The 15,658-nt window shown below is 44.3% G+C and overlaps 1 protein-coding gene across 1 annotated transcript in view; it reads right to left on the reverse strand.

Annotated features, from left to right (window-relative positions):
• LOC146173259 (venom metalloproteinase antarease-like TtrivMP_A) overlaps positions 1 to 15,658 on the reverse strand; it is a 41,124-nt gene that overhangs the window by 22,916 nt on the left and 2,550 nt on the right. Inside the window, exons 3-5 of the mRNA XM_084585163.1 lie at positions 13,594 to 13,686; positions 12,650 to 12,788; positions 6,119 to 6,276 (exon numbers count right to left, since the gene is read on the reverse strand). Of these exons, the coding sequence (XP_084441289.1) occupies positions 6,119 to 6,276; positions 12,650 to 12,788; positions 13,594 to 13,686 (390 nt within the window). The remainder of the gene's footprint in view (positions 1 to 6,118; positions 6,277 to 12,649; positions 12,789 to 13,593; positions 13,687 to 15,658) is intronic.

Consider the following 15,658-nt stretch of genomic DNA (forward strand, 5'->3'; position numbering starts at 1 on the left):
GGTATTTGGAAAATCGTTTAGAAGCCAAGATTTCTTTGGGGGAAACACAGGCAGCTCCGAAACACACAGCGGCAAAAGCTCCTGTTGTGGTATAAATGTATCTCCGTAAAACCAAACATATAAGGCTAAGTTATAAGAAACATAAGCTAGACTGTGCTCTGAGCAGATATTGAAATTTGCACGGCAGTTTGAAAATTACGTATCTCATTTCAGGACATGATGTGTCACTAAACTTATTGACCATTATCATGCTACCATGCTGCTGCTTCCCTATGAATGTTTGCCAGTTGTATCAGAGGACCCCAGGAATCAGTACTGGGACATTTACTTTTTGTTTATATAAATTATGTTGTTGATGATTGTTGCCCTAAGCTCTGATTGTACACTGACGACAGTGTATTGTATTCTGTTATTAAATCACAAGAAAAGCACGTTAACATGAATATTGATCTCAATCGGGAATCGTGTTTTTAAGCGGCGTAATATGTGAAACATGTACGTAAATTCTGCCAATGTGTTGTTTTGACAGTGACAAAATGAGAAGTGTCCATTGACTTTTGACTATACAGCTGATCGTAACCAACTTGTCTGAGTTTCAGAGTTAAATACCTAGGTCTTCACATAACTCAATATTAGCGTTGGAACCTTCATATCACCCACATTGTTAATACATCTGTGATGAAATTATATGATTTCAAGCGACATTTCCGCAACTCGGTCTAACGATGGTAACCTTCTAGCGTATAAAATTTCTCGTCATGCCTCTTCTTGAATACCGCAATATGATATCAAATATTGTTTATTTTATAACACATTAATAAAGTAAAAAGGGTAAAAAAAACATTCAGATTTATTTTGAATTAGCATGGCAAAGCGCCCGTTAGGGAACTCGGGAATCGACCAGATTCGATGGCATTATCAGGCTGAAATAAGAGCATGCTTGCGCTTCCTGTTTATAGCAGCACTCATCCCTGTATCACATTTTCTTCTGGCTTTGCTACGAGTTACGGAAATGTTTTTACACTGCTTCCTTGTCAATTACAAAATAATGTTTTAATTATTCAATATTTGTTCGCCTGGGAGCAGAAAAAGGAACAATCTTTATTGTATGTGATTTGATTCGTTTTGGTTTGGTTTGGGGGTTTAACGTCTCGAAGCAACTCAGGCTACGAGGCGCCGTAGTGGAGAGCTCCGTAAATTTCGACCACCTGGGGTTCTATAACCTGCACTGACATCGCACAGCACATGGCTACCTTACTTTTCGGCTCCATTGAAAAGCGGCCGCAGCAGCCCGGATTCTATCCCGCATCCTTGGGTACAGTAGTCGTTGATTGAATTGGATGACATGCAGCAATTTCAGGCGTTCATTGAACATATTGCTTGGAATCTGGCCATTGTCCAAATTTTTTCTCTCCTTTAATGCATAGTAACCCTATCAATGTGTCCACTGTTTCATATATTGTATCCTTTTACACATAATTTTCTTAATATTTGTTTTATTGTTTTCCTATTTCGATGTTCGCTGTTGTCCTTCCCACCATGCCACGGCTCCTACGTTTAGGCTAGCAGTATTGTAAAAAACTAAATAGCACACAATCGTAAGGTATCCTATTGTGCGAAACACGGGCCCGATAGATTGATGTAAATGCCCGATTTAGCTTAGCCAAACGAACGTGCCTGCGTGTCCTAAGGGCAGCGTGTTCAACTCGGGACACTAGGGTCTTGAAAGGCTGAATTCCGATCTCGCCCTCGTATCTTGGAGATCGGCCTTAAGGTAACACGAGAGCGTTAAAAGGGGAGTTTGCGACTGTGCTTCTCGCTCCTCCATCGTTGTTGTATACCTGCACTTTTTAACTTGGCTAGCAAATAATCCCTTAATTTGTGCCTCTCTTGTTTACCATACAGTCCTAAGCAACCACGCCGTGTGATAAAACCCCCATATATAGATATAGCGCAGTCTGACAACGCCGTACGTACATAGCCTACATAGCCGATGGTGACTCGGGATGTCAGAGTTGTGTATGGGGCGAGTCTACACACTCTTCCATCTCAGAGAAGAAGCCTGTTGACTGCTGCCAGCATGGTCACGTGATGTTTTGCTGTGACGTGATGCAAACCTATCATCAATCAACGCGCAGCAATGTCCGCCGCCAGCCACTGCTTGTAAGATCGGTGGCCATGACTTTTCATTCACAAAGCTGACTCCGGATTCTCCGCAGAAAGCAGCCTTTAATATTATCGTGTTAAAATGTATTCAGTCGGTATTCTACAGCGGGCCTTGTGTTACACTTAAGATGATAAAAAATTCATAAGATGACCAGAATAATTTATAGGTTAGCAATACAATAACATCATATGATGTTGATGACATTATAATCGCCGTGATTTCTGTCAACTTTTCATGAATATGTTTGCGGACCCTTGCACTTCTCTCTGCACATAACCTGATGTATTCCTTGGGTTCCTCTCTCCCGTAGTTAAATCTTTTTTCAATAGTGCCTACCGGCGACGTCACTAACTTGATCAGGATATATCGAAATGTACCCAAGCTTTACAGCAGACGAACACGAATGCTGCCATATTTGATATAGCATATTCATGACTCCATTATACGCATCCTCCTTCGCTGGATGCCGGAGGTCTCGCGCCGTTTGGCAAGGTGCTTTAATTTCTAGTTCTCGAGGTGTTTAACGAACCATGTGTGGAAGCTTATTTGTTGATGTGTGATACCGAATGTATACAACAGTTTCATCTTGCCTGTACTTACCTATGGGGCTGAAACGTGGAGGCTAACCAAGACAGTTCTCTTAAGTTGAGGACAACCCAGAGGGCTATAGAACGAAAAATGGTAGGGGTAACATTAAGAGATAGAAAGCGTGCAGAGTGGGTCAGAGAAATAACTCAATTTACCGACATTCTAGTGGAAATTAAGAAGAAATGGACATGGGCAGGACATGTAGTGCGAAGAGAGGATAACCGATGGTCGCTGAGGGTAACAAACTGGATTCCAAGGGAAGGAAAGCGTAGCAGGGGGCGGCAGAAAGTTAGGTGGGTGGATGAGATTAAGAAGTTCGCAGGGGTGAAGTGGATGCAGCTAGCACAGAACCGGGTTAAGTGGAGAAATATGGGAGAGGCCTTCGCCCTGCAGTGGGTATAATCAGGCTGATGATGATGATGATGAAACCGAATGCCTGCTTTACGATCATAATTTACTCGTCTCCTTCTGAACACCTGGATTGGAACAGAATGTGCAGAGGCGACGAACACGCCTGTTAGAACGCTACGCTGTAGCGTTCTAACAGGTGCTACAGCGTACAGTCTACAGTCTACAATTACAGTCTACAGTAAAATTACTGTTGACTGTAATTTTACTTTCATTTTTTCGTAGTTCAACATGTTACGGCGTGGAGCAGCAAATATTTTCATTTTCATTCTGCGCAAATAATAACCGCGGAGCAGTTTGTGAGCTTCATTACAGTGCACAGTTTTCAACTAAGCTCCTTACGAGACTCATTTGTGGCATGGACAGGAAGTGTCCGCCGCCTTCCAAAAATCCCATTGTGTCTCGTTCGCGTCCCAGTCACCATGGCAACTATGACGCCAAACGTTATTCAGCCACTTAAATGGCGAGTACGACATCAGAATATATAACAGATTCGCTTGTGGCAGAACTGCTCATGCACATACATGTGAGCACCTAATTACAGCCCGATATATTATTCTATATTCCGCTAACATCCTGGCCGGCTTTAAATGTTGTTCTATAAAGACCGTTTCCCCTTGCTGTTGTGGGGCAGGAGTTAGGGCACTCGACTGCTATGCTCAAGGATGCGGGATCAAACTCTGGCCGCGGCGGCCGTTTTCCCTTCATGAAGGCAAAAAACTATGCGCCCTGGTGCTGTGCATTGTCAATGCAGATTAAAGAACCTCAGATGGTCGAAATTTCCGGAGTCCTTCACTACGGCATCTCTAATAGCCTGAGTCGCTTTGGAATGTTAAGCCTGATAGACCAAAAGTAAACTCAAATACCATATGAGTGTTTATGTTGTGGAATATTTGAGACAAAATACTTCGATGGGCAGGCGCCTCAGATACACTCAGATAGAAGCTGCTGACGCCTTGCGGCCCGCCGAGGTGGCGCAGTGGTTACGGCGCTCGACTACTGTTCCCAAAGGCGCGGGATCGAATCCCGGCCTCGGCGGCCACTTTTCGGTGGAGGCGAAAAGCAAGGCGCCCGTGTGCTGTGCGATGTCAGTGCACGTTAAAGAACCCCAGGTGGTGGAAATTTTCGGAGTCCTCCACTACGGCGTCTCTCATAGCCTGAGTTGCTTTGGGACGTTAAACCCCACAAACCAACCACCAACCTGACGCCTTGTGATCTCTTTCACTCCAGTTCTTAGTCATGGTTCAGCACCTTATACGTCATGGTTCCGCTTGAAGATGCGAGTAAAAAAAATTTAAATTTTGCTCTACTCCATTATGTGCGAAACAACTATTTGTCCGACAAAGGATGAGTGTTCTCCCTGGCATCAATAAAATTGGCTAAGAGCAGTCTTTCTGGTTCACAGGCCGGTTTGAAAGATCTTTTCTTTCGTGTGAGGTTAGCCCATTAAACCGTTTTCTATATCGATAAAACCACAGGGTCATCAGGCAGAAAATCTCGATATAGAAAACAGTTTAATGGGCAAATCTCATACGAAAGATGTCACAACGTTTGGAAGCGGTCCAGCTTGTAAACACGTACGTTAAACGGCAGAGGCACTAGTCTAGTCACCCACAGGAGTTGAAATGACCGCTGAAATGACCAACCTACACTGATCTTCGCGGGTGCGCTCTTGGGAACATTAAAGATATCTGCGAACTTTTATCGCACTCGCGACGGCAGTTTTCGACCGACTTTTATTAAACCAAGTAGAGTGAAATTTTTTTTAGCAGAGATAAGGAAGCGACCCTCTAGCAAACACTGAGAAGGACATATTTTTTGTACATTTTTTTGCATAAAGTGGCACTCCGCTCGAATTAGAACAAAATACAATACATAGCACGTGCCCGCGGTCATGGCTTCTGTGTGGAAAAAACAAACCCTTGCGAGGAGATACGTGCGGTCGAAAGTCTAAAAACGGACGTATTAAATATATATATATATATATATATATATATATATATATATATATATATATATATATATATGCGTGCGTGCGTGCGTGCGTGCGTGCGTGTGTGTGTGTGTGTGTGTGTGTGTGTGTGCGCGTGTGTGCGTGTGTGCGTGTGTGTGCGTGTGTGTGTGTGCGTGTGTGCGTGCGTGTGTGTGTGTGTGTGTGTGTGTGTGTGTGTGTGTGTGTGTGTGTGTGTGTGTGTGTGTGTGTGTGTGTGTGTGTGTGTGTGTGTGTGTGTGTGTGTGTGTGTGTGTGTGTGTGTGTGTGTGTGTGTGTGTGTGTGTGTGTGTGTGTGTGTGTGTGTGTGTGTGTGTGTGTGTGTGTGTGTGTGTGTGTGTGTGTGTGTGTGTGTGTGTGTGTGTGTGTGTGTGTGTGTGTGTGTGTGTGTGTGTGTGTGTGTGTGTGTGTGTGTGTGTGTGTGTGTGTGTGTGTGTGTGTGTGTGTGTGTGTGTGTGTGTGTGTGTGTGTGTGTGTGTGTGTGTGTGTGTGTGTGTGTGTGTGTGTGTGTGTGTGTGTGTGTGTGTGTGTGTGTGTGTGTGGCAACGACCACGAGCGCTACATGCCAGGAAATAGGCTATATATTTATTCCGTTTGCTAACCGTGAGAACTTGCGCACCGAGAGAGGGAACGAGATCACTGGGAATGTTGCTTTAAGAGCAACCTGCCTAAATCGCACTGAAGACGATGCAATAAGCGGTTCCATGAGCGCTACATGTCAGGCAATAGGTTATATATTTCTTTATTCCGTTTGCTAAGCGTGAGAACGTGCGCACCGAGAGACGGAACGAGATAACTAGGAATGTTGCTGTTAAGAGCAACCTGCCTAAATCGCACTGAAGGCGATGTAATAAGCGGTTCAACGGTTCAGCTTTGAGCGGATTCATCGATCATGACTTTGCGGTGTACCGCTTGTGAGTTTACCGTGAAATCCGTTATGGGTTCGTGTATAGATGGAAACTTACTGAATTGAGCATAACGCACAAGTACCACAACAAATGATTCGTGGCGTCGAAGTAGCGATGATGTCTCCGGTCTGATACGATGAACACCTCAACGACAACCAGGTCGGGATAACCGGTGGACTGTTGAGCCGTCCTCTCGCTAAGAAAGGCCTCCCTGGCTGCAGAAAAGAGCACATGCTTTAGGTACACTCCATTCATCTTAAACAAAAATGCGCTAAAAATGAACATAGGTAACAAATTTCGCGACGTGTAGGCAACGCGCCTTTAGCATTTCATTTCTTTTTTATGTTAGGACTACATTTTTTTAGCAACTACAAACCCCATGCTAGAACAGGACATGCACATATGCTTAATCAATATAAAGTGACTCTGCTTACGGCATAACCCTTGAGTGAAATAGGATTATTATTCCACTACTGTTTTCACAAGGAAAAGCTGTTGTTATCTGCTCAGTTACACTATGACCGCCAAAGGAATACATATAATGTAGCAGTTGCACAGCAAAGCTTGTTAAAATGTTAGGGAAGCTTCTGAATGACTAAACGGATCTGACATTCCCAGAAGTACAATCTAGCATCATATCTATAGGTGCTTGAGCAAATAGGCAGTAATAAAAATTCACCAGCACAGGGCCTGAGCCTCAGGCACGACTTTGGTATCATTGTGCTTTGTATATACATATGTGCTGCTGTCGAGTACAGAAACCACGCGTCAAAGAAAACGCGAAGACCTGCCGACAGTCAGTGACAGGCTGGAGGTCCGTGTCAGCTCATTGCCTTGCTTTAGGATCAGCATCGCTGATTACACCGAGGAAGCGGCTGTCGTCCTCCATGTTCTCGTCCGCTACCTCGACAGGTGCGCGCGAGAGCATGCCTGCATCTTCATGCTTCCGGCCAGATTTCTGTACATAGTTCCTGTAAGGGCAGACTCTACCATGCTAGGCGGCCCGATGAGTGCCAGAGATTGGCCAGCCAGCTCAAAGAATGATGGCCAGTAGCAACGTTGAAATGGCGCTATTTATATAAGGGCAAAATTTCATCGTAGTCCACACGGCCGCGAGGCACTCTTTTTACAATGTCGATTAGTTAATTTCGGCCCGTGAGAGAGTGCGCCTCGCATACAGGATTGGGTGTTCGAAGCAATCTTGGTGTTGGACGAGGGCACCTCAAAGACCGATGTTGGTGGTGTCGGTGTGGATTAAAGTGTCGGCGTCCTCGTCACAGTGAGCCAACACAACAATATATAGTTTACAGCAGTGGACGCAGTTCTACAAACGCCTCTTGCTGCTGCTCAGTCACCACAAACAGTACATCGGTGCTCGTTAAACGGGTCAGAGGTTCGGCAATCTTCGATAAATCGCCAGTGGTAAGGACATAGAGTAAGGAAGCGTTTGATTGCTTGTTTTATACCATGAACGGGAAAGTCTGCTACGGCGGCAGTTTTGTCAGGATCCGGGTGGACCCCATGGGCGCTCAGAAAGTGTCTGAGAAGCTTGAGTTGCCATATCCGAAGTAACATTTTAGGCTTGAGCCCTAAATTGGAGGAGCATAGAGCGTCTAACACTGTTCGCAGACATTGGAGGTATTGGTCAAAGGTTTTAGAAAACTGAAAACCATCATCCAGGCACACTAAAAAGGTTTTTCGTTTAAGGCTAGCAAGAATAGGGTCCAGCATCCATTGCAATGTCGCCGGCGCCGAACATAGAACGAAAGCAGTACCTTAAAATTATATGAGCCGTCGAGTGTAATTAAAGCTGTTTTTTTCGTGATCTTTTTGATCAACCTCAATCGACCTATACCCACTTTTTCATTCGACCGAGAAATGTACTCGGCTTGGCGCTGTCTGTCAAGTGAGTAATTCTATGCGGGACAGTGAATAAACGTACTCTTAAGTGGTGGTATTTTTTCTTCTTACAACTAACACAAGAGCGCCGAGTCCCATAACTTTTTCAACCAGAACGACAGGTGAAGACAAAGGGCTATTGGATCAATATATATCGCCTTTATAAGGCATATCTAATACCCATGTCACACGAGCAAGCAAAAACTCTTTCACCTAAGCGGTTTTTTAGCAAGTTGAAAGATATTTATTCAAAAGCGGTCGCATCGCAGACACACGGCGCTGGCCGTTCTCTTTTTAGCGTTTCCTACCGATGACGCTATCGAAAGCGTGGCTCTAGATCTTGAAACAAAACCACTCAGAATAAACAGACGTATCGAAACATATTATTCAAATATGTGTGTTATTACATGTTGGTTATAGTAAATTTAACTACAGTATGTTCACGAACGTTAAACTAAAGAAGATGGCTCGCATACGCATCGGTGGTTAGCGTCACCACGTGATACCGTCGAACTGGTTGGGAGAGTGCTGCAGAAAAACTGTATTGTTGTGCCTAGTTAACCTTCTGCGAAGCGTTAAACTCTTTTTTATAATGTATAAACGTGACGCAAAAATTCACTTTTGCTTCCTTTATTTATTAGGGATAATCATTGGTGTTCACTGGGGTGGAGGCTACTAACTTTCCCGCCGTAAAAGAGATCGGCGATCTCCGCTTACAGAAAGGACCACTTCTGGGAAGGCGATTGAACTCTGTCGTGTGTCTGCGGATGAAACTATTTTTTGGGAAGGTGCCTTTTTATTCAAATGCCTTTACAGTGCTCGTGTGATGCGGGTATAACTTGTGTTTACATAGCCTCATGTACAGCCTTTGTAAAAGTGTACAGGGTCTGCTTCTGTGCCCTGTAGGGGTGCTGATTTATTATTAGCAGAGGTCTTTCCCGTTGGACAGGGTGGGACAAAAAATTGTCTTACCGTCAAGAAATTCGGAACATGGAAATGCATTACGAACCACACGAAGCGGTTCATCAGGAAACCCCCTGGGATCTACACTTTTGACAAAGACTGTACCTTCAGTGATATTCCGTACGGCTGTTGGCGTATCGGGTCGGTATCATCAGACGTAATAGTTTGGTGCTTCACGATAGGAGTTTGTTGTACAATGGACCAAAACGCTAAATATGATCTATAGTGGACAATAATGCCCGTAATTCACGACGCTGAGTCGCCGACAGCTTAGGGCTCATATCAAGCCGATAAGAAATCTTTCCAGACATAGCACAGCTGCAAACGCGAAACATTTAGCAATTTGGCGAGGTGCTTGGCGAACGCGATGGCAATGGCGCGAAAAACAATGACGACGCTCAGTGGTAAAACTTGTGACAAGAATTTCCGGTTGACCATTAGTGATGTTGAGGCTTCGGGCGGGACATATGCCGTGCTTCAATAAATGTGACAGATTGCCCTCGGCGACTGCTTTTCTGTGGCGTAACCCGCCGCATTCGCCGCTGACACGCGACGGGATAAAAACACTATCTGCGGAAATGCGAAGGGCGGACCTGCGTTGGCGAATATCAGGTCGTCATCGGCATTCTGTGTATAAAATGTCATGGTCCGCTGCCTCAGGTTGATGATGGTTACGTTCTCGCGAAAAAAGTCAATGCCGAGGATGGTCACGCGAAAAGGCACGGAGAACCAGGCAGCTGACCACGAACATGGAGCCTCTAATCTGTATCCTTGTAGTAAACTGTCGGATAGGAGTTATAACATGGCCGCCAGCTGCACATAGATAGCATGGTGTCTTTACTTTCTTAAGACTGCATGGTGTCTTTACTTTGCCACTTAAAATTGAAAACTCGGCCTCACTGGCCACCAATACTGAATGTTGGAACCGTCTAGGAATAAGTGAATGTCTAACAATAACCGGTTTGGTAAATCAGGTGGTGTCGTGTTCATCAGAGGTCCATCCGCCTATGTCCGCGTTGTCGGGGGATCATCGTATCGATCTGTAGCGGCCCGGCCCCGATGGTCTCGCTCTTAAGTTTTCCCGCCGAGGACTTGGTGATTGGCCCTGCACCGTTCTCGACGGGTTCGAGGCTTACAGATAAATTGATGGCCGTCGGGGTGACGGCGATCTTGACTGCCGTCGCGTCATGAATGGCAAGCACTACTGTGTCACGCTCTTTTCAATGTCACGCGCCAAACAGTGGCCGAGAAACGTTAGGCGGAAAGCCCCGCGGTCCGAGCTCTTGATATGGGTACTAGCGGTAATGATTATCAGGCTCCCCGACGTGACAGCATAATCGCCTTCTCTCGAGGGCACTCCAGATATCCGCTTTGCGTAGCGAGTATCGATCATTTGGCACATAGCGTGCTGATTGCACGGGAGATGGTTAGACATGAGGGACGGGGACAAATGCTGCTGAAGCCGAAGCACACTGCCGCAGTATATCAGCGTAGGTAGGCTGGACATGCTCCATCGGTAAGGTCTGCGGCTTGTTAACCAGTAACGGATGCAAAATCATGCGTAGCACCTCGTCGCAAATGACGCTAGCAATAGAGCCGGCGCAGAATGCGACGTACCGCAGAACTTCTACAGCTCGCTCACGCACAATACAACGGATCATTGCGCATAACATATCAGGGTTGTTGCTAGCGGCTGGGAGGGACTCTGTTACTGAGAAGTCTGTGGTGCACGATGGAGCGCTGTTGAAGAACTTGCTCCATCGTGACCGCCCCCATTAAATATTCACCAACGCTCCCGGCGACTTGCGTACGAGGCCCGCAAAAAGTGTTCATTAAAGCCACGCATTAGGTAGCGTACATTTTGTTTTGCCTCCGACTTGGCCAGGTCAGCTCGTCGGAACAGTCGTGTCATGACCTCCACGTACATGGTTACCATATCGTTCGACAGCTAGCTGCGGGACTGAAGAGCCGCCTCAGCTCTTTTCCTGATTATCCATGATGGCGTATGCTTCGCGCGGTTTACTGCGAAACTCATGCCACATCAGGGCCTCCTCATGGTTTTCGTACCAAGTACGAGCGCCGTCGTCCAGGCTGAGTAACATGTTGCCGTCAAACTGATTGAATGCAACGATGCGTTCATACTGAGCAAGCCAATCTTCCGCTTCCTCAAGGTCAGTACAGTGGGGAGGCTTTGGTAGTCGTGGGTTGTAGAGGGTGTAATACGTAGTGTCTCGCATGCATGGCTGGGCTAGGGGCAGGCGCAGAGGTAAACTGCAAGGGCCAGCACTCAAGGCACAGGCCACGGTTTCTGCCACTCACTCGGTGAGCTAATCGATAAGTAGAGGCCGGAGATCTTCAGCGCGGGCAGGATGTGGGACATATACCCGGGACGATACCCAGCGTTCTCCACCAATGTTTCACTGTGTAGAAGAGGCAATCCAATGTTCAGCACAGTATCGGATGCGATGGCGTGTGTGTCCCCTTCTTTTCAAAACGGATGGATGGATGGAATATAGGAGCGTCCCCTTTGAAACGGGGTGGTAGCAGTAGCTATCATGCTCATTTTTCTCCATATATCTTAAATATTGATTTAGAATGGTTAACTAGACCATCATTCTATTTATTAATTTTTTGTTCCTACATTACTAACATTATGTCACTTCTCTGCTTTTAAGCCACCAATCTTCCAGTCGTTTTTTGCTAGTTTCCACCGCCGGTTTATTCACCCGGCCACTGGTATCTCTAAACCCCCAGAGCTTCAGGAACAGTTACTGCGCCTGCATCAACTTCCGGATGGATACCATTACATTCGAGTATAATATGGTCAATTGTTTCACTGGGGTTTCCACATACAGCACATGTGTCATCTCCATTGTTAAATTTCTTTTTGTAGCTGCGTGTTCTAAGGCACCCTGATCTAGCTTCGAAAAGTAGGGCACTGCCTCTTGAATCAAAGAAAAAAAAACATCGTCGTCTTCGGGTGCCCCCTAGTGACACCTGGTGGCAATATTGTCACTGCATGCATTAACAACTTTGTCAGGAAGGTCTTTGAAGGTATACGGTCTCACGTGTCGGCAGAAAATTAGCTGAAGGGGGTGCAACTGTCGTACTTAAAGTCGAAGATGGGGCTTCTTTGTGCAGCTTGCAGTGATCCGAGAATGGTACGTGTAGCCCTACAAGGCGACGGCTGACGTGTTGAATTGGAAATAGGTCGTCCGGGGCGACGTGATAAGAGCTGTTATCAGGGCTTTATAGAAGACGTTCGGTACATGAAAGGGAGCACATCTACAAACTTTCAACTGAATGCGACGACAGTCTAGTGGCAAGAAGTGTGGGGAAATATTTTTTTTTACCTTATTGGGCTTTTTTCCAACCAGCAAGTCAAAGATTGCGAAGCAGCGATGACAACTAACATGATCGAAGGCCACCGAAGGAGGAAATCGCCTCTGATCTCCTCCACACTAAGTTTACACCAGGGAAATAACTGCTCAGCTAAGTCATAAAAGCCAATCACAAATATTTCGAATAACATATAGAATAGCTGTAAATAGCTGCGATCAGTCCGGTTAACTTCAGCAGCATCTTGTACAAGACGATGAAGCTGTGTCCGCGACATTAGACTGGAGAGAACACATTCACTGCAATAACATAACATGCCAAGCAATGCTTAAATACCAACTAAATCATTAATGTCGCATTAGGGAATGAATATCTGAGAACCATCACCTGTTTCATCGAGCTTAAGAGTCTTATCCAGCATCTCTTGTTGTTCGATCTCATAAATAGCGTGAGGTATCACAGCGTCTTCTGCTTTTTCCATCACAGGCATTGGTTGAATTCTGTGTTTAGGGCCGATTAGTCCCCTCTGAAATATATTACAAGAACAGTCAGGATTTGTTGTCCATTTCGAAACCGCAATACCGTCTTTTAAGCGCAGATAACCTGAAGGCTATGTGTTGTTAGAGTATCACTCTCTCTACCAGAAGAGAGCTCTCTACAGTTTTCAAGCTTATAGCTGACCGAGCCCAGAATATTGAGACACGTTTTCATTGTGGAGAAACTGTTGGATAGTGCAACACATTAGTATGCGTTTCTCAATGAAAATGGTCCGAGCTTCCAATAAATATGAAAAATTTACTTGTAAACGTTTTCCTGCGCTCCCATAAAGCAGTTAAAACGGCCACATAAAACCAGTGTGCTGCATTTCTCAACATAATTGTAAGGATGATGCACATAATTGTATGAAACTTTCACAAATATCTGCAGAGATATGGTCTAAGTGTGTCATACATAGCGAAAGTTTGCTTATGCATTATGTAATAAATCCTGATGTACTGAAGATTTCCAGAACAAAAAAACAACTTAGTGTGTTTTTTAGAATGAATAACAAACAATGCGTCCACAGTAGGAGGATATGCGGATATATTGATTTTTATGGTGCCGATATACAAGAGAGAAAGAAACTACCTTCATGATTTTAAATACTTTTTTCTAGATTTCTTGGTAAGCGTTAGGTATTATTTATTTTATAGAAGCCCGAACTTGCACCATAATCACCTCGGTGCAGTAGGTGGCAAAGAATATCAATTAGTTCTTAACTTTACCCTGATAGGAAAATTTTCGAAGCAATTCGTTGTAATTTCTCGCCCAATAGATGCTAACGGTCTTACCATTTGCACTCCAAGTGCACTTTTCTGCAGCATGACAGAAGCAAATTTGGTTTCATCTTCGTACAGATGCCGATCAATATCCTCGCCTTTGTACTGCAAGGAGACGAATTCGCTGTTACTTCGTGCAACACAGTACACCTCATCGAATGTCTCTAGTTAGACCAATAGCGTAAGTGTATCAGGTGAGTCGTCTTTCTCTGACGGCCTGCTTCCGTGAAAACTGTTGTACTTCCACCTTATCAAAAAAAAAAAAAAAAAGAAGCAAATCAAATAACTATTGAAAGAAAGCGGTCCTTAGACAGCTGAGCAGTACTACATGTCTTTGTGTTGCTAGAGACTGAGGATTGTGTTTTCATTATTATGTATAACAATTCAGGCCTATTCGTACACTTAAAACAGTGTACATGCATCACTCGTACGTATATGACAGTATGTTCAGGACACAATTGGAGAAAAAACGGAGCAAAACCATAATATTTCCTTTTGTAATAGCGTACGCAGGCTGGAGATCTCTGTTTACATAATTTTGATTGGGTGATTGCTAAATTTCGTAGTGGACTGATTTGATTCCTTACCACCTGCTCTCACATACTATACCACTAGTTTCGAAATGACTTACCTTATTGCCTAAATATTTGGCCAGTTATCATGGCACACCTATATAAAGCGTCGTAATTACTCACGGCTAAGCCCCCTTCATTTATAACGTTTGATTTTATAGAATACCTCTATGAGTTATGAATATTGTATCTATTTATCCCAATTAGTTCTGACAATTGGGTCTGGGGTTCGGCTATTTATTGAGCAATATGAATTATTTTTTGTAGCATTCAACACTCTGGGTCCCTAAAAAATGAAACCGCTAGCCGGCCGTAGTACCAAATCTGTAACATGCTTTTGTCAAGAGAAATAAACCGGAAAGTTTTTATTTTTTTTCCAGATAGCATACTATAATTATAAAACCTGATAAGAATAAAATAAGAATTCTATTTCAAAAAAAAAGTATATTCAGAATCATATTTGTTTTATTCTTATTCAATCGTTTACAGTGATTTCTCGTAGAAGGACTTCCAACAACGCAACTCTTGAGTATGGTGAGACGATTTTTATTTACTGCGACTCAAGTCTTTAGGGCTGTTTCAATACTGGCGAAGGAAATACTTGTGCATTACATAACTGCTTGGGTTGTAACATGCTTTTCCGTGTTGTCCACTTAAAGAAACATGTATACGAGGTAGAATGCGCACTGATTTCGGGCAGTCCCCGTCTGCCTGCAGCCCGATTGTACTACTCACACCATCCTTCTTAGAGAATGGGTGCATAATTCTAGAGACGCTTTAATAACTAACATTTTGAGAATGCGGAGCAATAAAGCCTGAAGTCTGCTTGGCCTGCTTTCCCTCCACTGTCTTTTCTGTTCATCGTATAAGCTTATCCTGTGCAGCCGATATAATGCATCCTCAGCGATATAAACATCCGTGGCTGCCTTCTTCTTTTACGGGGTTTCCCGTTCTCTACAGTATATCCGCACGGCGTCGTTTCTAGCTCCAACCTGCCACGCGGAGATGTGATGACGCGCTTCTACACTCCCAAGAGACCCTGCCAACCGACTTAGCTCTTGTTCCATGCTTAGCCATATCATTTGATCAGGGCACCTGCTTACAAAACTATGTCATACGATCTCATGATGTCACACACGTCCTCTAACAATGAGCACTCGGCCATGCCACGTGTTTTATAACGTCACAAAGTGATGCCCAGAGGTGGAATATTTCCGCTTTAACGGTACTTCTATGCTACTGCATTAAATTACAATGACGAATTTCATTCGACTGACAGTAACAAAATCTAAAAGTTTTGAGGCAAATACTTTTTATGTCTCATAATGAATAAATAAATTATGCATTTATGTTAACAAATGTACAAATATATATACGCAAAGTTCGAAGAAATAGCCGAAGCTAGTTATAGGCCTATTTCACGTACGTATAAACAGTGAACACTAAATCAAAGGACACAGTGTAAAAGGGTGCATAAGCAACAAAACCCGGCGTTTATGCAACTT

This window comes from Amblyomma maculatum, chromosome 11 (genome assembly GCF_055883805.1).
Source record: "Amblyomma maculatum isolate TAMU_Amacu chromosome 11, ASM5588380v1, whole genome shotgun sequence".
NCBI classification, from domain to species: domain Eukaryota; kingdom Metazoa; phylum Arthropoda; class Arachnida; order Ixodida; family Ixodidae; genus Amblyomma; species Amblyomma maculatum.